The sequence below is a fragment of the Panicum virgatum genome, chromosome 3N (assembly GCF_016808335.1).
Source record: "Panicum virgatum strain AP13 chromosome 3N, P.virgatum_v5, whole genome shotgun sequence".
NCBI lineage: Eukaryota > Viridiplantae > Streptophyta > Magnoliopsida > Poales > Poaceae > Panicum > Panicum virgatum.
The window spans coordinates 7484247-7505420 of record NC_053147.1 but is presented as its reverse complement, the minus strand read 5'-3'; the positions used below and the strand labels follow the sequence as shown (position 1 = coordinate 7505420).

The 21174-nt window shown below is 44.4% G+C and overlaps 3 protein-coding genes across 10 annotated transcripts; 1 reads left to right on the top strand and 2 right to left on the bottom strand.

The window, feature by feature from the left end:
- Positions 1 to 114: 114 nt before the first annotated feature.
- Positions 115 to 2549, bottom strand: LOC120664055 (G-type lectin S-receptor-like serine/threonine-protein kinase At2g19130). Its single transcript, XM_039943029.1, has one exon. The coding sequence runs from the start codon at positions 1893 to 1895 to the stop codon at positions 306 to 308; it is 1590 nt and encodes a 529-aa protein (XP_039798963.1). The 5' UTR covers positions 1896 to 2549; the 3' UTR covers positions 115 to 305.
- A 1347-nt stretch (positions 2550 to 3896) lies between these two features.
- LOC120664053 lies at positions 3897 to 12151 on the bottom strand. 8 transcript variants are annotated; one of them, XM_039943025.1, is made up of 11 exons: positions 11453 to 12149; positions 10976 to 11247; positions 10711 to 10774; positions 10497 to 10536; positions 10374 to 10414; positions 8647 to 10293; positions 8450 to 8532; positions 8046 to 8138; positions 6049 to 7932; positions 4926 to 5115; positions 3897 to 4837 (listed from the first exon to the last, which is right to left on the bottom strand). In XM_039943025.1, exons 6-11 carry the CDS (start codon positions 9149 to 9151, stop codon positions 4218 to 4220), a joined length of 3375 nt encoding a protein of 1124 aa, XP_039798959.1. In that variant the 5' UTR covers positions 9152 to 10293; positions 10374 to 10414; positions 10497 to 10536; positions 10711 to 10774; positions 10976 to 11247; positions 11453 to 12149; the 3' UTR covers positions 3897 to 4217. The 8 variants fall into 8 exon arrangements, with proteins under 8 accessions (XP_039798959.1, XP_039798957.1, XP_039798958.1 ...); XM_039943023.1 differs by having other exon boundaries at positions 10497 to 10625; positions 11453 to 12148; XM_039943024.1 differs by having other exon boundaries at positions 10497 to 10569; positions 11453 to 12148.
- Positions 12152 to 17370: 5219 nt separating this feature from the next.
- On the top strand, positions 17371 to 20774 carry LOC120664052 (probable glutathione S-transferase DHAR1, cytosolic). Its single transcript, XM_039943020.1, has 6 exons — positions 17371 to 17561; positions 17653 to 17743; positions 18720 to 18866; positions 19584 to 19701; positions 20164 to 20304; positions 20396 to 20774. The coding sequence occupies exons 1-6, from the start codon at positions 17504 to 17506 to the stop codon at positions 20480 to 20482; spliced, it is 642 nt and encodes a 213-aa protein (XP_039798954.1). The 5' UTR covers positions 17371 to 17503; the 3' UTR covers positions 20483 to 20774.
- Positions 20775 to 21174: the final 400 nt, after the last annotated feature.

The window sequence follows — 21174 nt, the reverse complement described above, 5'->3', positions numbered from 1 at the left end:
CACAGTGTTCAGTGTCCACCCACAACGATGCCTGAAGAAGCGCACTACAGGACGCAAAAAAAATTCCCCAAACCCTGGCCAGCTGTCCCATCTCAAGTACAAACACACTGGCCATATTTTGCTACAAATGCTTGCTTGCTTACCATAATAATAGCTAAGAAACATAAATAAGAGAGTAGGTAGACCACATACAACAACACAAGTTTACAATCTTGCCTTCCTTAATTCTGTCCGATCGACGCTACAACTTTCAAATTCGCTGAAACAAAGTTTACTAACACCATCAATGAAGTACTTGTGAATTCTCATGCTGAAGCTTCATTAGATTGCTCAGTTATAGCTGCAAGTAGTCTTGGCACTGGGGGCATATCAAGCTCCTGCAGACCCTCAAGAACCCGGACCACTTCACCAATTGTTGGCCGATCAAACTCATTATCTTGGATGCACCAGCATGCAACTTTACAAACCCTTTCAGCCTCTTCCAAATCAAAGCAACCATGTAACATCGGATCCACCAAACTCTGCACATCTCCCGCATGAAGCTTGTTGATGGCTTGCAAAGGGAAATAAGCAACGTGATAACTATTGCTGGTGTAAACTTCAGGTGAATTCCTCCTTCCTGATAAGATTTCCATCAGTACCATGCCAAAGCTGTAAACATCAACTTTTGGTGTAATAGCAACTCCACTAAGCCACTCTGGGGCAAGATACCCAGCAGTTCCTCTAAATGTAGTAAGAACTCGGCTAAAATCCCTTCCTACAAATGCCGCGATCCCAAAGTCTGCAATTTTAGGAACAAATGATTCATCGAGAAGTATGTTTTCTGGTTTAATATCACAATGTATGATGCATTCGCGACAACTCTGATGCAAGTAGCATAACGCCCTGGCAACTCCTACGGCTATTTGATACCTTGTGCTCCAATTTAGGACAGTAGCACTGCTCTGAAATAGATGGGCATCTAGGGATCCATTTGGCATGTGTTCATACACAAGTATCCTCTTATCACCTTCGCAGCAGAAACCAATCAATTTCACTAGGTTGATATGTTGGATCAATCCAATTGAGCTCACCTCAGCCCTGAATTGCTTCTCTCCCTGACGGGCGCCATCAAGCCTTTTCACAGCTATAATAGTCTTGTCACCTAAGACTCCCTTGAACTCAGAACCGAACCCACCACCTCCAAGCCTTTCGGAGAAACTTTTAGTAGCATGAGCTAAATCAGTGTATCTAAAGGCTATAATTCCACCACCGCTACCTTGAATTCCATGTAATGGTGCACCACACCACTTGAATTTCTTACTCCAAATCACTAGCAACAGAACAACCATAAGTAACCCAAAACTAGCAATGCTTACAGCAGTAACAACTCTTGGTTTTCTTTTGTCGTTATTCCTCAAACTTAGCAAATCTTTGGTGGCAAGGCGAAGGTAAAGAACATATTGAGAAGTAATAGCACTTCCATCATCCTGGTCTAGATTAAGCAAATCTCCAAGCCAAATAGAGCATATATTTTTCTCAAAGGAATAAGCTGTGCAGGAGCAGTCATTAAGACAAGCTTCTGCGCAATCGCTTGGAGTGGTAGCATCTTCTATGCTCCGAGGATCGTATGGCAATGTAACACAAGGTATGCTATGGAACACATCTGCTGAGTATGTCACGTTTCTGTTACTAGTTGTGCAGTCTAAGGGAGTATTTCGGACACACCCTCCTGCCCAATCACCAAGCTCCCAATCATTAGGTGACTTCCGAGAGAATGTCTCCATACAATCACAAGATGGACTTGAGTTGTCGTTGCAGACCGTGAATGGTCCACAGACACCATATGTAGTGCAAAAACTAGAAGGCTGGGAATATATTTTTTTCCCAATATTGTTTGGCTTGTGACCAAACATGCAGCTCAACCTGACCAGAGGTGTCTATTGAGACAAATGAGGATGATGATTCATTCAATGAGGTGTATGTGAAGTACTCTTCATTATTGTTGAAACATGCCGGTTTGAACAAACCTTTAGTCCGTGGGTCTGAGTCTAGCAACCCATTCAGTACTGGTATAAGTTTATCCGCTAACTTTCCAGATGGCCAAGACCAAGACAATACAAAGGGGGGTTTGCGGCGCTCGGGGAGCATCACCCCATTGTTGTTTATCTAAAGGATGTATGAGCCAAGACTGGGATCTATCATGCTCTTCTTTGAGATGTACTGCCATTTTAAACCAGTGACCTTATTCCGACCTAATTTGGCGCCAGGGGTCCCAACATCTGTTGGATAGTCAAAGCTCTGCCACAACGGCACTTCATTAGATGGGCTTTCTGCTACGAGGGCAAGGTTTCCGGTGTTCATGAGAACGACGCTAGTACCTTTTGTGTTGGTTTCTATTGACCTATTGACAAAGTGACTAGTGGACCAGATTATGGACTCAGGCACTGTTTAGTTCCCACCTCGTAAACACAAACAAGCCGTAAACACAAAAAAGTGCAAAGGAATCTTGCTAATTTGAAGTACTAAATGAAGTCTATTTACAAAACTTTTTGCATAGATGGGCTGTAAATCGCGAGACGAATCTAATAAGCCTACTTAATCCATGTAAAAAGTTTTGTAAATAGACTTCATTTAGTACTCCATGCATGTGTCGAAATATTCGATGTGACGTTTTTTTTGCGTTTACGGGGTTTACGGGTTTAGATCTAAACAGGGCCGAGGCTATTAGTTTGCCTAACGTGTATGTGCCTGCAAGTGTTAGTGGAGTTAGTCTTCATGTCGTTAGCTGCATCAGGATAGAGTCGCGCGTCTCTTGCGGTCGTGGAGGCATGGCATGCAACAGTTAGTGGCTGGGCATGTGGATCGTGTGGCGTGTGCGAGAGACCCGAACCACCAGAAGTCCAAGACGTGGGTGCGTCATGTTGTCGCCTGGATATATAAGATCATGTAATCATTTGTTTGTTCATCGAGTTCAATATAGAGGCCAACATATAGACGTTCGCCGGTCGAGGCGTTCGTCGACCGAAGAGTTTGTGTTCGTGTGTGTGTGTCCTGTGTCCAGTTCCAGAACTGGCTTGTCACTGTGCTGCTTCTCTCTCGCGTCGTCCACTTGAGTTCTTGCCGGAGTCTGTGTGCTCGTGCGAGCTCCTGATCCTGAGCGGCTCCAACATGGCTTCCGAGGTAAGGAGAAACCTGTCATAAACGCTAAAGGCTAAATATTCTGGTTGTCTACCGTTTAGTCCTTTATGAAGACTAAACAGCTATTTAATCAGGTCAAACATGGTACAGCATTTGCTAAACGAGTGATGGTACAGCTATTTAATCAGGTTCAATGACACGGCTAGCCATGGTACAACATTTGCACAGTGTGTAAACAGGCTAAACAGCAGTGTGGACCTAGGGGAGATGATGGCATGGCAGGGAGACACGGGACCCGGGTCCTGTTTGGTTTGGTTCATAGCACAAGTAGTATAAATTTTGACTAATAATTAGAAGTACTAAATAAAGAAAATTTATAAAACTAATGCCGCAATCAATATGCTACTTCGCGAGACAAATCTAATGAGGCATTTGACCGCACGATTAGAAGATGTTTACTGTAGCATTAATGTAGAGTCAATCATCAATTAATTACCGTCATTAGATTTGTCGCGAAAAATTACAACCATCCATGAAAAAGTTTTACAAATAAACTTCATTTAGCACTTAATACATGCAAGATTCTTTTTATAGCGCAAGTGCAACTAAACGGGGCCTGGCACCCTGCAAGGACAGTAGTGGGAATCCTGAAGCCACCTGACATCTGCACAAGAGAAGTGGGAATCAGAGGTTCCCTGAAGCTCTCAGTTAGACAGCAAAACTGAAAACCAGGAACCACAGACAACCTGTAAAGATTCAGAACGTAGAGATATCCAGCAAGCAATTCAATCTCAGTAGTCCAGGCTCCCTTACAGTAGTACAACCACGCATCTTGAACCTGACTTACCATGGTTTATTCACAAAACCAGCATAAGCTGCACTAGATGCAAAGGAAACAATGCAAATAAACAAGATACAGTTGGACCCAGAGGTGCATTGCTCCCATAGCTCCATATACTTTTACAAGGCTCCATATTCAAGGCAATCAAATGTTGACCCTCCACATATTACATAGTAAACCATCTCGCAAACTAGTGGTTTGCAGCAGGTTGTGCTATTCATTAGGTCAACAACCCTAACCGTTACTACCCTAAACTTCAGTTGTTAACAAGGTAGCTCTCCTGCGACAGGAATTCGACAATAGAATCTTTTATAATATCATCATGGATCATCCTGGAAACCTTCATTTCAATCACTTTTAGCTCAGAACGGTGATCCAGTGGCAAAGGCTGAACATCCTCCAAAGCAAATGGATCATAGTTACTTCGCTTCTTCACCACTTGCCAGACGTTTTCAGCTAACTCTTCGTGATCTATTTCAGGCCAGAACTTCATCATAACCTTTGAATGCAAACTGTTGTCAGGAGTTGTCATGTCAGCCAAGATAGAGTTTACAAGATCAAATAGAAGTTTCCTTTCCGATTTCGACCAAAGGAGCAGCTTGCTATACTTGTTTTCAAGCCAAAGAAACACATCTGAGCCCACTTGCCAATCTTCTGGGTAGTCTGGTAATTCACACACGCTTGCAAGCATGTCCTTAACATAACATAAATCCCTGCCGTCCTCATCCTTGAATATGGGTAACTGCTCTTCTGTCACTTGGTAGGTTAAGATGTCCACATTGTTGCACTCACCAGTTGACTGTGTATCTGAATAGTCTCCACAGATGTCATCTTGGTCTTCCTCCATCTTCAGCATCTTCAGTTGCGCTCTGAGTCCTGCATTTTGTAGAAGAGACAAGGATAACATTCAGTATATTAAACTATATGAAATGAAGAAAAAATGAATTTGCTTTGATATACTAACCTTCAATACCAACATTGATGCTTTTGAAGATTCCAGAATAAGAAGTCCCTTCACCAAAACTTCGTGGTGATGAAGTAGTTGGACTTGGACTTGAGCATTCACAACTCTCCCCACTTGCAATACTCACTGATTGTGTTGCTGGAGTGTCAACTTGAGCAACGTCAATCTCCACTGATGGGCTTCTTCCCTCCTAGAACCAGATGTCAAATCAGAATGCAATTATTTGATTTAGAGCTAGTTTTTTCATATCAGAACAAAAAAAATGAGATGGTTGCAGATTCATAAATTGTACAGACAAAACAAATAATCAGTAGAAGTTTATCTGGACCAGTAAATTAAGGTTGACTGTCCACACCTACCCCACCCAACTCAAGTCATGCGCATTCTATGTTACACGGATACTGGTACGCGTATCGGATACGATACGTATCGGATACGCACTTTTCCAAAAAACACTGATACGGGGATACGGCTAGGATAATTAATAATTATATATAAATATCACATAGATATTCAGCAAGTAAGATTTTACTCTTGAGTAACTTCCCCTATACTCAGATGTGTAATACTTGCATGTCCATATAACATTACCTCTATAACTAGCATTCTCTAAAAGCACAACTGATTCCACAAGGGGTTCTTCAGTTGCTGCTCATCTAGTTCTACAGTTCTATTGCAGCAAGTTCATCATTTTGTATCATCTCTTACTACCAAAACAACATTTGGGTGGGCTGAGTACTGCTTTGGGCTGTATCCCATCTGGCCCAAAAGTATCGGATACGCGTATCCAAACAAATACGTATCCGTTTTTTCAGGATACGACTAGAAACGTATCCGAGACGTATCCGGGGCGTATCCGTATCCGATACGTATCGGATACGGATACGCCACCTCCTAGAAGTATCCGCGTAACAGAGTGCGCATTTCTTCCCTGGCAGAAATGAGGCAATGACCTTTAATGTCAATACCAAAAGGTAACTCCAGTTCTTTAAAATCCTTTTTTATAGGATTACAATCTACCATGTAGCCAACTAATTGTTTGTTCATGTTGACCAACTGGCAACTAACATTGACAAGTGAAAATGCTAAACTGCTTAACATAAATGATACTGTCGCAACATACCTCCAATGCTATGTTATCCTGATTCTGAATCATTAGAACTTCTTTTGTCTTTGGAAAAGATGTTGCTAGCGTCTGGTATGTCCACCCCATATGAACTTCCAATTTTTTCTTGTCATCCTGTTGAACATCAGAATCAGATTTTTGTAGATCCTCAGTTCTGATAGCGTCATCAGGGTATTTTTCAGTATATATATTGCTTGCCCGAGAGAGATCAGAGATGCAGATGCTATGCCTTGTGTTTTCCAAAGTTACATGAATCTCTTTCTCAGGTAGCATGTTTTCCTTTCCTAGATGAGCAATTGCACTGCCGTTTCTCTGTTTTACATTTCTGATTTGTGATCTCTTCCTGACAGGTGTATTTTCAGATTCATCAGTGGGTGTATTCAATATATCTTTCAGAATGGGCAACCTACAGGTTGGTGCCGACTGCCTTCTGCCTGATAATTTTGAAGAGGTGGTCGACGAGGCTGGAAGAGACTTGGACCTGGGAAAATTCCTTGACGTACCACCCCTTGAATCATCTTCACAGTAAATGCCTGGCTTCCACCCATCTTTACTGCTAATACCAAGAGGGCTGGCTGGCACTTCTCTCACATTCGAGCGACTGAAGTTTGGATCTGAGGATCCTTTGTGGGAGGATTCTTTTGTTGCATCTCCAGCAGAAAGTCCGAGCATTTCACCTAATGTTGTTATTCCTTTGGGAATTGAATTTTCTGAAACAGATTGGCAGGCCATTTGCCATCTTTCAGAGAGGTGCTTTCTGGCCTTCCTACTCACTAATGGTCCAGCAAAATGCATGCTTGAATAAGTGGGCATGGTGTCATCATGAGAGGTAGAAGCAACTTTTGTCCTCTCAGTGTCCACTGCAAGGTTATATTCCTCCTTGGACTGTCTCCTCCTGCTGCCACTTTTAGCTGTTTGTTTTCTAAGCTTCTGTGTGGCTATACCCTCTTCTCCTTCCAGAACTTCATTCTTTAGTTGCAGAGAATATTGTTTACTATGGTGCGGAGGCCTTGAATGTTGTGTACCCCTCCTCTGCTTATATTTTGATGCTTCTTGGCTTGACACAACAGGTGTGAAACTTTTCCTTTGAAGGTTTGGCTTCAGAACTACGATTTGGGAGCGATGGCTTGAACCTTTACTCTTGTAGCCATTTGGTGCCAACGGCTCCTCTGACGCAACTGAAGTTCCTTTGAGCAGCATACTAGGAATGAGTTTCTCAAACTCCTTTGGTCTGCCAAACATCTCATCACACATGCCTTCCATGCTGCAAAGGATTTCCTGCTCAGATGATTCTGAAGCAGCAGTAGTACTTGTATGAGGAGAGCATTGCAACCCACTGTGACTAAGGATGTGTCCTGAGAATCCTGACACTGCAATTCTGTTTTCCTCAAGGATTTCAAGGAAAGCATCCTTTTTGGAGTGGAGTATCTCAAGTGCTTCACTAAACTCCTTAGAGTTCCTATGCCGTTCATCAGTGGCAAGGCGCTTCGCATCCAAGAACTTTTGCCTCACAAATTCCAGATCAGCCTCCAAGTTCCTCAGATATTGCTCCTCATTTCGAGGCTGCAAAAGCTCATGCATCACCATGTTCTCCATCTCTGTCACCTCAAAAACATCCTTCAATTCCGGTAGCTCATCAGAACTGACGTTACATGGCTGATCTTCAGATGAAGCAGAGGCCACTTTTTGAACAAACCCAGACAAGTGTTGTTGCAGATTAGCTTGGGTGTCACTCTGGCACCGGTCAAGAACCTTTTTGGGGCGAGGCACCGTATCAAGGCCCATCAGCCTAGCAACGATGCCAGGCGAGCAATGGGTGAACTCCACTTGCTTCGGTGCCTCTTTCTTTGCAGGAACAGCATCTGACTTGTTAGGGAAGCCCTGTAAAAAAAGAGAGAGAGAATATTTACATGGCTTCAATCGGTAGTTCACTAGCAGCCATCTTTTAAAGTATGTAGAAATGCATTTGAGGACAATAGTACTGCATTATGTACCTTTTTTATGTGGTCTTCTCCTCTTGGTGCATCCATGCTCGGCCGCATTGCCTTCTTTGCCCTTTTAAATCCTCGCTCAAATTCAAAAGTGAACTGGTGTAATCACACAAAAGTTAAAATTACTAGGAACCAAGGTACACACTCATGCTGAGATAATGACTGGCAAGACCGTGAGAGAACTGAATCTTTGGGTTAAAAAGTTAAATTCTAATCCAAGTATAATTAATTAGTTTTTTTGAACCACGAAGCATAACTAAATAGGTGCATGCGTTTGAAACCTGGTTGGGCAAAATTAAACATGCAGTAGTACAATAAGAGTTAAGAGCAGAAGCTGTGCAAATAAAAAACCTCGGTGAGAAGTAAAAAACAAGAGCGGTAGAGCCCATGGGGAATGGTCTGCTTACTGATGTTTCTTCCACGGAAGACACCACCGGAGCCTCCAACGCCGACGGTCCCTTCGATTCGGGCGCACCGGCAGCCCCGTTTGCTGCGCAACCACAAAATGAGAAAGCAAACAAAAAAAAAAGTTAGAAAATGGAATGCGGAAACGGAGACGCCATGGAGGCAAAGCTCGCTCTGTGCTTGGAAGGAAACCACGCACCTCGGCGCGACGGGGCGGGCGGGGATGGCTGCCGCTGGCGGGAGTGGGGACGTCGGGGCTTCGCCGAGGCACGCGACCCGCCGCCGCGCAACATCTCTTCCGTTTCCGCCTCCGCTTCTGCTCCTCTCGCCTCCTCCAGGCTTTGGAGACCTTTTCTCTCTCCTGACGAATTCAGATTTTGAACTGTGGGGCACTCCGTCCGGCTGGGCCCCATATGGAAGTGCGGTGCTGCAGGGGGCCGTGGACCTGCGAGGACCACCTCCACCTGCCTGCACCTGGGCCACAGCGTGATGCGGGGCATAGTGTCAGTGACGGTGGAAGAGCGAGGAGCGCGTGAGGGTGGCTCCGTTTGCGGTGTGGCACGGGCGCGTGGGTGTGCTCGAGTTCGAAAAGGTGTGGTGGGGCACGAGGCGCGAAAGCCCAGGAAGGAGAAGGCCAAGGGCCCGAGGCCACCCCCCTTCTCTCTCTTCTCTGTCTCACGAACTCGCCGTGAGGAAAAGAGCATCCGAGGAAGGAGAAGGCCACTCCCACTCTGCTGCCATGGATTTTTCTGCGGTGCTGTGCTGATCGTGGAACGACGGTGCTGTATTTATAGGCGTACTGGTCAACTAGGTTCATACCCGTGTGTTGCTACGGGTAGCAAAAGAAATTTCAATAAAATATAGAAAGTATGAAAAAACATAATATTGATCCTAGCAACAAAATATTTTGAACTAAATGAGTTTCACCGGCATTAATTTTACATAACACTATTTAAGCAAGCATGAATAAACAATAGCGAAACATAGAAAATCAATCAGAATGTCCATCCTCAGAGGAACATATTTTTGAAGTGGCAAGGCAGTTGCCAACCTGACCTATCTTATCCCTGCAATCTCATCCCTAGTGCGGTAGCCGGTAGGTGCTACCTGGATCTGACATAGAGAGCCCATGGTATCTATAGGTGTCCATCTCAAGAATCTAAAATTCATAGATGTCAATGAACCTTATGCTTATTTGAAACCAGAATAAATTAAGAATCAACCATATTTCCAAAGCATGTCTACTTAAGATAAGCAGTAGGGACTTGAAAAGGACAATACCTCATGCTTTCAAGTAAGAAAACCAGAAATGCTGACAAAAAATGCTTCTAGGAGTAAGTACTAAGTGGTCCAAATTCTGCAGTGAATAACATTCCATCTAAGTGTTGCATGCTAAACTTGCTCGCTGAATGGAACATAATGATAAACACATTGACAAGAATTTAGTTCTCATGCTAAACTTGCTTGCTGAATGGAACATAATGATAAACACATGTGACAAACAAAAGCAAGTCTGCATTGCCGTAACATAAGCCAGCAAAGAAAACACATTGACAAGAATTGAACTCAAGATAAAGCAAAGCAACAGCCTGACATTTAGTTGAATGTTGCCGCAGAAACAGCTGAAGTTGGTCTCGGAAGGGGGAGAAATCACTAAAGTTGAATTCAGTAGTATCCTAGAGTACTTCTGATTGCATATCAGATAATATTATACAACAATTTCAATGCTTCCCCACCTTCAGTGGCTGGTTTCGATTCATAGAAGACATCGATCACATAGCTCCATCTGAATATAAAGTTGCCCATTCTCAAGAGGTGAAATATCGAACTATGTTCTCATGAGAACCTGGAAAGACATGCCAGAGATGTTAGATCATCCTAGCAAACACAGCTGAAAACGAAGAAGAAAAAAGTTTATCAAGTCACCTTAGGCTGCCATAGCTCGGACTTCCTTCCCTGCTTGCTTCCTGCGTTGAAGATGCGGTTATGCAATATTAGTTGATGGGCAATCCTGGTCCTAGTGAAGCACTAAAACAGCTATGAAATTACCTTTCCCTATCATTATGCAATTGTTTGATGCTCCACTTCACTGCATACAAGCACCCATCTTTCCTGATCAGAACTTTGAACACAACACTGAAGTTCCCATGACCAATTTTTTGGGAATTAAGCAAGTGACTACATCAGTGAATAAAAAGCACCCATCAAAGTGGATGAGTGCAGCTTGAACATGAACGTACAGGTAATTATATTCACGGTATACCTCAATTTCATGAAAATCAGTCCGGTAACATGAAAGACATCGCCACCAATTGAAGGAGAAAACCCTTTGTACAATACAAAAGAAACTATTTATATCTGTTTGAGCATTCATTATAATTATAGAGATATCAATTTTTTTATGTTGAGGCAGAAAAAATATGCAATAGTTACATATTAGACGTCCAAGCAACTGAAGTAGGACTCATAGCGCACAGATGCATGATATGTACATAATTTTGAACTGTTTTGATAGCACGAAATGATACCTGCTGAGTTGCATTGACTCCCACCGTAAGCATGATCATCTATACATGGATCTGTATCCAGATACGGATTCTTGACACATGGCGGAGGCATCACCCGGCTCGGCAGCACAGAGCCACTACCAACTATGAAACATAACCGCCCCTCATATGCAATGAAGGTTGCATTGGCTTGTCTTCCTTCAAATCATCTCGAATCAGACTGTCAAACTGGACTGGAGTAATGTGCTGGTCGAAAGAGAAGTCTGTGGATTCCAGGCCTTTGGATGAACAATCTGCAAGTATTGGAATTCAACCACTTATGATGGAATATTGAAACAGAAAAAGACCATCGATTCATGAGTTCACAACAATTACTGATTATAGTCAGATTAGGTTTCATACAACAATCAATCAAGTAAAAATTAAAAGAAACATCAACAATCCTGCTCCACCCAAATCAACGCAAGGAGTGCCGAGGAGAAGGATTAATGAACTCACCTAAGGCCACGGTTGTTGGCATCTCATGCCAAGCAGAGAGCAGCACCGGGGAGGACGACGTGTGGGGGCGAGGTCATCCATGCGTGGATGATGCGGAGCCTTGCGGCTTCAGTCCTGCAATCTATCCCAAGGCAACTGCGGCAGCGGGATGGAGCAGCAACGACGCCGACGCCGGGACGGCGCGGATCGCCAAACGGCGCGGCGTCGCGGCCCCGGGGACGGAGCGGAGCGGGGGCCGAGGACGGCGCGCAGATCGGCGGCCGGGGACGTGCGTCCGGGCACGGCGCGGCTCGGCGGCGGCACGGAGCGGATCAGCGACCGAAGCACGGAGGGAGAGGGATGGCACGGGGACCGCCAGTCACGGAGAGGATCGTCGTCCGGGGAGGGAGCGGCGAGCGGGGAGGGAGCATCGACCAGGACGGAGGGAAAGGAACGGCGTGGGGGGAGGGGGCGTCGGACAGAGGGAGAGGGAGAGGCCGGCGTCGAGGACCCGCGGCGGCGCGAGGATGGGCAGGGAGCCGGGGAGGACTGCCGAGCGCGGCGGCCGGACCCGCGGCTGCGCGAGCGACCAGCGGAGCGCGGGGGGCGGAGGAGGAGGTCGCGGGGTGGAGGAGGAGCGAGGGGCGGGTCAGGAGGAGCGGAGGACGGTGGGGGGCGGAGGAACCGCTGCGGCGGCGGTTCCGCGAGGGCGGGGGCGAGGTGGATGGAGGGGCGGGGCGGGGTTCAAAGCGTACCGCGGAGCATTGAAAGCGTAAAAGACGAAAAAAAATCCCTCTTAGAGTAACTCTGTTTCAACACGAGTACTAAATAAAGTCTATTTATAAATTTTTTTTATGAATGGATTGTAAATCACGAGACGAATTTAATGAGCCTATTTAATCCATGATTTACAACAGTGATGCTATAGTAACCATCTGTTAATTATTGATTGATCATGGATTAATTAGCATCATTAGATTCGTCTCGCGATTTACAACCCATCTGTGAAAAAAATTTATAAATAGATTTTATTTAGTACTTCAAATTAGTAAGATTCTATCAAAAAAATTTTACATTCGACCTAAACACGGCCTTAGATTCGAGGCGCGCTCGTGTACAATGAGCGAATTTATTTTGATCTTGTTGTCACTGATTACACGGTTACAACATGTTAAACTGATCGGGATGTGCTACAGTACAGATATACTACTCTACATTGTTGACTGAACCCCCTAAAAACATTATTGAATGAAAGAAGATATAACAATGGATTTTCAAGAGGAAGATTGAAAGACGTGGGGCAAATTAGTGCAGAAGAAACCTGCTTGAATGCAGGAGTACACCCCTGACCCCACGTCGTCTCCCTTGGGGGGTGGGGGGGCGACACCAGCGCTCCTCCCGCCCGCCCCAGGCCACCGCCGTCGTCGGCGGCCGGCCGGGCGGCGGCGGCGGCTGGCAACCGAGCCGAAGCCGGTCCGGTTTGCCTCCTCTCTCCCTTCCTCCCTCCTCCCTCCCCCAACCTCACGGCCACTACTTTTGCACCGCCGCCGGAGGCCGGATCCGGCATCCCCTTCGCTGGATCGGATCTGGGCTTCTTCGCCGGGGTTGGCCGGGGGGCGACCCTCCACTCGCTGTGCTTCGCTGTGGCCGGTGGCCGGCCGCCCTCGCTATTCGGGATTCGCGGCCGCCGGTGGCTGGCCCACCCTGGCCGGGCACGACCTTCCTCGTCAGGGCTCTCGGCCTCCGGCTGCCGGGGGCTCCCTCGCTGTGCGCTACTGCATGCAGCCGGCGCTCCATTCCGACTGCGACTCTGGCTGCCGGCACGGCTTCCTCGCCGGCGCTCCCTTGCCGGGCGAGGCCACGCGCTGGTGGTTGGCGCTCCTTCGCCGGTGGGCAGGCCGTTGGTGGTGGGCCCTCCCCTGACGCTCCCTTGTCGGCGGCGTGTGGTGTTGCGGCCCCCCAGTGGCGGTGGCTGGCCCATCAAGGTTCCCGTCTGCGCTGTGGCGGCCGTCGGCTCTGGGTTGGAAAATGGTGATGGCGAAAACCTTGGTTCCGCTTGCGGATCGATGAGGACGACGCTCTCGGGCGCCGTTTACCTTGTTGAAGGCGTCATCCTTCCACCATTTTCCTCCCTCTCCAGCTTGCCTTCCGGGTGAAAACCTAGACCATTTTTGGTCGGACGATGACGGCGTCTGTGGCGTCGTTTCCTTCCTGGAGGCGTTGTCTTGGAAGCTTTGCTGGTGGTGGCCATCTGCTCTCCTCCGAAAGATTCTGCTTCTGCGCCTGCCTCCGCTTCATTTCATCTGCATCGTCCGGGTCGCGCTTGGTCGTTTGGATTGTCTTCGCTGGCGGATGCTTTGTCGCCGTCGTCGTGTTTGTTGAAGTTTGCTTCGGGCGGATGCTTTGCCGCCGTGGTTGTTTGCTCGGGTGGATGCTTGGCCACCGTTGTTTGGTCGTAGACCTTTTGCACCTTGGACATTGCTGTTTCTTCTTGCAGGTTTAGCTGTAGACTTTTGGTTAGTGGTGTGGGTCGTGCCCTTTGTCTTTTCCGTATTGCTTTGCTGCTGTTAGTGTTGTCGCTGTGTCGTTTGTGTGTGTTTTCAGTGTTTCTCTTTTTTAGTCATTTGTGCTCTTGTGTTGATCAAGCCCCGCTTGATCTCATCAATTTTGTGTCTGTAATTGCTTTTCTCTTAATAAAAACATGCTCAGGTACGCCCGCGAAAAAAAAAATTAGTGCAAAGAGACAGCACGATGCATCTTTCAGGGAGAGAGTAGTTGAGGGGAAGTAGGTAGTTTCGAATATCCGCTCAACGCCTTTTTATTTCATTTCATCGCTTCTCTTTTTTAAAAAACTGATGTATCAACTCAAATAAAAACTTAAACAAGATGACAGAGGATCTGAGTACTCAGATGTTACCTTGATGTTTCGTGATAGCCGGAGAGGGGCCTAGCCAGCTAAGGATGGAATCGGATCGGATAGGAATCGATTCGGATAGCATTTTTTACCACATTTTAACTCTGATACGGATATGGATTCGAATATTGTCGGATATGATGCAAAACGGATGTCTCGAATTCGGATACGGATTTGGATATTTACTTGATTTGGAACATAGTTATATTTGTTTGTTTTATTCATTATAGACATATTTCGAAGGCATCGCTAAATCATTATACAATAAGGATTAAAGTATGTAACAGTTGTAGTTAATAAAAAGACATCTCATCAAAATATATTTATCCATAAATATTTAAATAGTTAATAATATAAAGATATAAAATGCAAATGAATAAATATTTTAATAGAAATATCATTAGTTATAAAGAATAAATGGTATAAAGTATATTTATAATTTTATCAATAAGTGGATAAACCAAAGTAAATTAAAATCGATATGATTATCCATATCAAAATATAGTTAATTAAATTGAAATTAATTAAACTTAATCTTTATATATCATTAGTAATATTAAACCTAGTAGCACATGTCATTTATTCATGATCACTCTTAAATAGTTCCACTAAATACATTATTATTAATACTAAAACTAATATATCACTAATCATTAGTTATATATATAATTTTTAATAGTTTTCTATGTGCTCATTCTTATTCGAATACGGATGTTGCGGATATTGTCGAATACGGATGTGGAATCAGATAGAGAAAAATGAGGAAAAACGAATTCGGATATATCCACTTTAGTACCACATTACAATCGGATACGGATATCCATATTAGGTGCGGATACGGATACAAAAAAATCGGATAACCATTTCCACATTCCCACCCTTAGCCAACTAGCACTTTGCAAAAGCATAGCATCGTCTCAATGGCCCTCTCGTGGTGGACGGTGGTAGATCCCAGCCACGAAAGCATGGGTGCGCGAGGCAACAGAGCGTACTTGTTTCGCCGAGGAAGGGAAAATGGAGTGGAAGGAGGAAAGGAAAAGGAACGAGGGGTGCGTGGGCGAAAACTTAGCACTTGTGTGAATTAGTCCCCAGCCTACTCCGTTTTCTTATTTAGCCCTAGACCTGATCACGGGCCACTTGATCCGATAAACCCGACCCAACCCATTCGAAAATAATCCGACCCGACTTGACTCGACCAAGTGACGAGTCGAGTACGGGCCGAAATATTTGACCCGAAACTCAATCCAACCCAAAAATTACACACAAAATTGCGGGCCAACCCGACCCGACCCGACCATGTCATGGCCCGAGCATGGCCCAACATTTTTTGACCTGAAACCCGAAGTGACCCGAACCCGACCCGATCCAACAGATGATCAGATCTATTTAGCACTTAGTACGAAACTTAAGAAGGGAAAATGTTAGTTCCATATATAACCAAAACGGTTCGCAAGTTTATACATAGTAGTTGATAACGAAAGCAAGGTAAACAAAAAGATCTTCTCGTGTATTATCTAGCAAAAAAAACTATTAGTCTAATATTTCATTCTCCTTTTTAAATCAATTCTCTAATGAGATGGAGGAAGAAGAAAGATAAAGATAATGGCACGTGTGTCCTATATCATATAGACGGTGGGTGGGATAGGGTTTGCAAACCATGGTTTTGATTTCGAGTAGGAGGGATCTCGCAATATTATTTTATGATTTCGTAATTTAGAATCGAACAAATTTATATACTTGGAGGATACTTTATCCTGGTATCGACATTTCTAACCACACTATGGTGGCCTAGATCATTTGATTTTTCTAATCATGCTATCATGCAAAACTAAAACGAGAAATTGACAACCAAGCACAATGTGTTATTGCTCAAAATTGACTCGGCCCAATTTTTTCCTGAAACGAATGTGAAGTGATGATGTCTTTTAGTTAGGTCGGTCTCAGTGGAGAGTGACATCAGTTACTAAGACTGTAAATTAGGTAAACGAGCCGGATAATGTCATGGTGATGACACTCCTCTCATATCCCATGACACTCCCTCTCCTCTCTCTTCATAAACATTATGTCATGTCAACAAATTTAATGTTCATAATATTTCTATAACACTCTAATTGAGATTGGTATTAGAGGTACACTTCATTCTAGTGGCAAATTTAGAGGGGGCGAAGGATAGTGCATCAATGAAGACAAATGGAGAGAATGAGAGAGAAGAGGGGGAGAGGAAAGGAAAAAAAATGGAGAAATGGAGAAGAAAGGAGATCACCTCCTTCTTTGCTGCATCCTCCGCCGCTTTATCAGTTGGAAGGTGTTCTAGATTTGTTCTAAATCAAATGTTTTTTTAACTTTGGTCAAATATAAAAATTCACAACAAATACTACACCAAAATAATTTTATTTATTTGAGATTATGGATGCTAATATATTTTTATGAACTTAGTTAAGTTAAAAGAGGTTTAACTTAGAATATAAAACTAAAATCCTATTACTCCCATGTCTACAGTCTACGGGGCAAATCCTAGATTAGATTACTGAAATCCTAGATTACTATCACATGAAGAAGATACGTAGAGGACAAATTGACAAAAAGCAGCGGCCGTGCAGTGCAGCACCGAATCCTTTTGTCGCGTTCACCCTTTCATAAAAGCACAGAGCGAGAGCGACAAGATGATCGGCAAATAACTCACACGCGGCCCCCGGGCTCACGCGACGTTACCTACCTCACCAGTACCACACGGTGCGACTCCCCCCGAGGCCTCCAGAACCGCATCCACGGCGAGGTCTCCAGAACCGCATCCACGGCGGGACCGCTTGGTGGCGCACACGTCCGCGACCCGTCCTTGGCTGTGTGCTATTTTTATAGCACGCACGTTTACCGAAAAAAATTTCTATGAAATAAGTCAATTTGTAAAAATTTTTTAAAAATGAATGTAAATTTTTACGACAAATCTAAGGAGAACAATTAATTAATAATCAGCTACAGTTCACTGGGGCTACGATTCTTCCCAAACCAAACAAAAGGTCCGGTGTGTGATCTCTGGCCTCGAGGTATAACTGCGCACTGAAACCTCTGCCGGCCTCCTCATCTCTAGCAAAAAACCTCCTCGCCTCGATTCGACTAAACAGAGAGAAATCCGAAGCAGCTCGCCGTCGCCAATCGCCATGACCGTGGAGGTGTGCGTGAAGGCCGCCGCCGGGGCCCCCGACACCCTCGGCGACTGTGAGTGCTCCCGTTCTGCGCTTCTCATCTCATCTGATTCCACCCAGAACCCTAGCGGTTTCTCTGATCCGAGTTTGGAACTTGCTGGCAGGCCCCTTCTCCCAGAGGGTGCTGCTCACGCTGGAGGAGAAGAAGGTCCCCTACGAGATGAAACTCGTCGACCTCGGCAACAAGCCCGAATGGTCCGTCCCATTTCCCTTTCCCGTCTATTTTCCAAAACAAAATGTTCTACACTGTCTGACGACTGATGGATAGAGTGCTATCTAGGCAGTGCTTAGTATTTCTGTTGACGCGAAGATATATGAGTGTCAATAATTTCCTGCTACAATTGTCTTGGAGCCGAAATTTCTCTACTGTCTTGTCTTCATTTTCAGAGGTTCAGTGGTAGACTGGCAGTGGACTAGGAACAGAGTGCGACGGAGTCATGTTCTGTCAGCTTGTTTGCTGTAGAAATAATATTTGATTTATTGGATAAGTTGGATATGGTAGATTCTTCTTGATCCCACTGAACTGTAGCCTGTATTGGAACTGAAATCCACACTGCTTAGGACTGCTGGAGGACATGACTCATGAGTAATCTTTTTTCTCCTCATACATGGGGATTACTTGTGCTTCAAAGTCCATCTATCCTACAAACTTGACCTCATCATCTCATCTGGGAATTCTTCTGTACCTTTCAGGAACTAGCTGTAGCCTACTAAAGTGTTTCTGGAATACTTGTGCATTTTTCTTTTGGAACTTACAATTTATCAAAAGACATAAACCTCGGACCACTGTTCGACAGTGAACATTCTAGTACCTTGTCTAGTAGAGTTGCATATGCCTTTTCCAATGCATTGAATTCTAGTATACTTGGATGCTGACCAGTTTATGGGGCCTTAGAGAAGGTATGTAGTTTTTTTTTACCATAGGAGTCATCAATTACCAAAATATTGAAATTACCAACATGAGCTTCTCAATTTATGCTGACACTCTTGGAATTATGCAACCTTTTCATGTGAATTTACAATGACTTTCTAAACTTGAAGATTAAGAGGATTTAATATTTTGCAGCTTCTAAAACTTTCAGTGACCCAAGGGTATAATTTAGCCCCTCGTACTCTAGGGTTTTATCTATCTGTAACCTTCATATCTAACCTACTGTAATGACTCTTTCAGGTTTCTGAAGATCAGTCCAGAGGGTAAGGTGCCTGTGTTTAACAGTGGTGATGACAAATGGATTGCTGACTCTGATGTGATAACTCAAGTCATTGAGGAGAAATTCCCAACTCCATCTCTGGTCACCCCTCCAGAATATGCATCAGTGTAAGTTGTCTTCCTCATTCCCGTCTTTTAGGAAAATTCTGCATTTAGCTTTTCACATCTCCATCTTCCTAGGTAAGTAGTTGGGCCACGTTTGAGCATGGGAGATTTTCTTAATTTCTATAGGAATTAAACTTTTCAATGTGAAATTCCCATGTTCCAAACGGAGCATAAATTTGACTATTGCTTTGCTCTGAAGATCCTTGATGCATACGTAGTCTGGTAAAGGTTTTTTGTTAAAAGGTTGAAAATCAATAAATCTGCATTCGTTTCAGAGATGTGTTTAAATAGTTCGCCTGATGCATCACAATTCTTGTGGTGTTTGGTTTAGTAACTTAATTTTTCATGGGCATTGGTGACTAATATCCCTACTAAAGAAGGAAGTAATGTACTCCCTCCGATTTGTTTTAAATGACGTTAGGACATCAACCTTTAGCTTATGTGTAGTGTAAAGTTTTGTCTGAAACGTCAAATATTAAGGTATGGAGGTAGTATTTGTTAAGGATATGAATACGACTGAATACTTTCATGAGCTTCAGTATGAGAAGTAGCTTCTATCAAGTGCTGATTTGATAGCATTTGAAATAATAACTACTTTCAAGATTGTCATCTCCTTTACCAAGTTATTCTGAAGCATTATCACACTTTCTTGTGTTGCTGCATTTTCAGTTGAGCTTTGGCAGTTGTCTTACTGTTGTCTATGTATGGTTGTGATGACAGGGGATCAAAGATTTTCCCATCCTTTGTCAAGTTCCTGAAGAGCAAAGATGCTAGTGATGGTTCAGAGAAGGCACTTCTTGATGAGCTACAGGCACTAGATGAGCATCTGAAAGCTCATGTAAGTTGCAGGCATGAGGTCTTTAAATGATTGATATGGCTGCTGCTTTCGTCAAGGGAATAGACATAACACATGCTTCAACGGTCATTTCAGTCATACTCACTTACCACATTTCTCTGCACTTATACAACGAAACACGATCATTTTGCTTTGATTAAGAGCCTTGTTGTGTGGGCCTCAGTGGCGGAGCGCCCAGTAGGGCGAGGTGTGGCAGCTGCCATACCTCAAATTTTGCTAGAAGTACACATGCTCTACTTTGGGCTAAGTTATTTGAGAAAGATTTTACCCACTAGACATTAGAACAAGTGTTATACTGAAGCGTTTCGCTTTATCAGTGCAGCTGCGCCATACCTCAATTTTCACCGGTCCGCCGCCACTGGTGGGCCTTGCTCAGTCTTACCATCTTGTTTGATTGAACCGGGACCTTTCGTGACGCCATTATCAACATTATCATGTTTGCAGGGTCCCTACATCAACGGGGAGAATGTATCAGCTGCTGATCTTAACCTGGGGCCGAAGCTCTTCCACCTCCAAGTCGCACTGGAGCATTTCAAAGGCTGGAAGATCCCAGAAAACCTGACCAGCGTCCATGCATACACCAAGGTACACGAGTGCTCAACTGATCGCATTTCACTATCAGTTCCATAATTCTGTCCAGAATCAAATAATCAAGATCACGTTTGTCTTTGTGCAGGCACTTTTCAGCCGCGAATCTTTTGTGAAGACTAAGCCAGCCAAGGAGCACCTGATTGCGGGATGGGCACCCAAGGTGAATGCGTAAGCACCCGTCCCCCTTGTGCTTTGGTGCTACCTTGTGGACACAATGTGTTTATCTGATCAGTTGCTGTCAGTGGTGTGGGTAGCGCGTTGCGTCTGTAGCTTGAACCCATGATTGGACTGAATAATGCAAGCACCATGTTCCGAGTACTTCTGGTTGCAAGTGTGCGCGCCTTTTATATGGACCTTCCTTGCCGGTTTGGTTCGAGACCATGAGCATCTCTTGGTCTTATGTATGAGAGTGTGCATACTGTAATGTTGACCATGGTATCAAATAATGGAGCCGCTTCTATGCTCGTGCTGCGTGTTTTGTTGTACCTTGCATTCATGGTTATCTTAGTTCTCTCCTATCATCCTATCCTATGGTGATAGCCTGGAAGCAGTAGGTTATGTTCTCATTCTTGAGCTGGAAACTTTTTCTTAAGCACACGTTCATCTCAAATTGTTTGGTGCCAACTAAGCGCGCATTATGTTGTGCGCACGATGCATTGCCTCGTGCGTCTCGTGGTGTTGCGATGGGGATCTTTGCAGATATTATTTCTTTCCCTTTTCCAAAAAGAAAATTTTTGAATCTTTATCATGGAGCTTGAGAACATATTCCAAACTGTCTAATCAGATGGGTTCCTCTTCGTCTTAATCATTCCTCATCATAATGGAGGAAAAGTTTCCAAAGTGAGAGGATTCAGGCATTCAGCT

Coding starts and splice junctions, on each gene's coding strand:
- LOC120664055 (XM_039943029.1), bottom strand. CDS start 1,895: ATGTTTGGTCACAAGCCAAACAATATTGGGAAAAAAATATATTCCCAG.
- LOC120664053 (XM_039943027.1), bottom strand. CDS start 9,151: ATGCTCTTTTCCTCACGGCGAGTTCGTGAGACAGAGAAGAGAGAGAAG. Junction 8,139..8,449: donor CTTCCGTGGAAGAAACATCA/GTAAGCAGACCA, acceptor TGATTACACCAG/TTCACTTTTGAATTTGAGCG. Junction 5,116..6,048: donor AGGATAACATAGCATTGGAG/GTATGTTGCGAC, acceptor ATCTGGTTCTAG/GAGGGAAGAAGCCCATCAGT.
- LOC120664052 (XM_039943020.1), top strand. CDS start 17,504: ATGACCGTGGAGGTGTGCGTGAAGGCCGCCGCCGGGGCCCCCGACACC. Junction 17,744..18,719: donor CTCGGCAACAAGCCCGAATG/GTCCGTCCCATT, acceptor TGACTCTTTCAG/GTTTCTGAAGATCAGTCCAG. Junction 19,702..20,163: donor ATGAGCATCTGAAAGCTCAT/GTAAGTTGCAGG, acceptor TCATGTTTGCAG/GGTCCCTACATCAACGGGGA.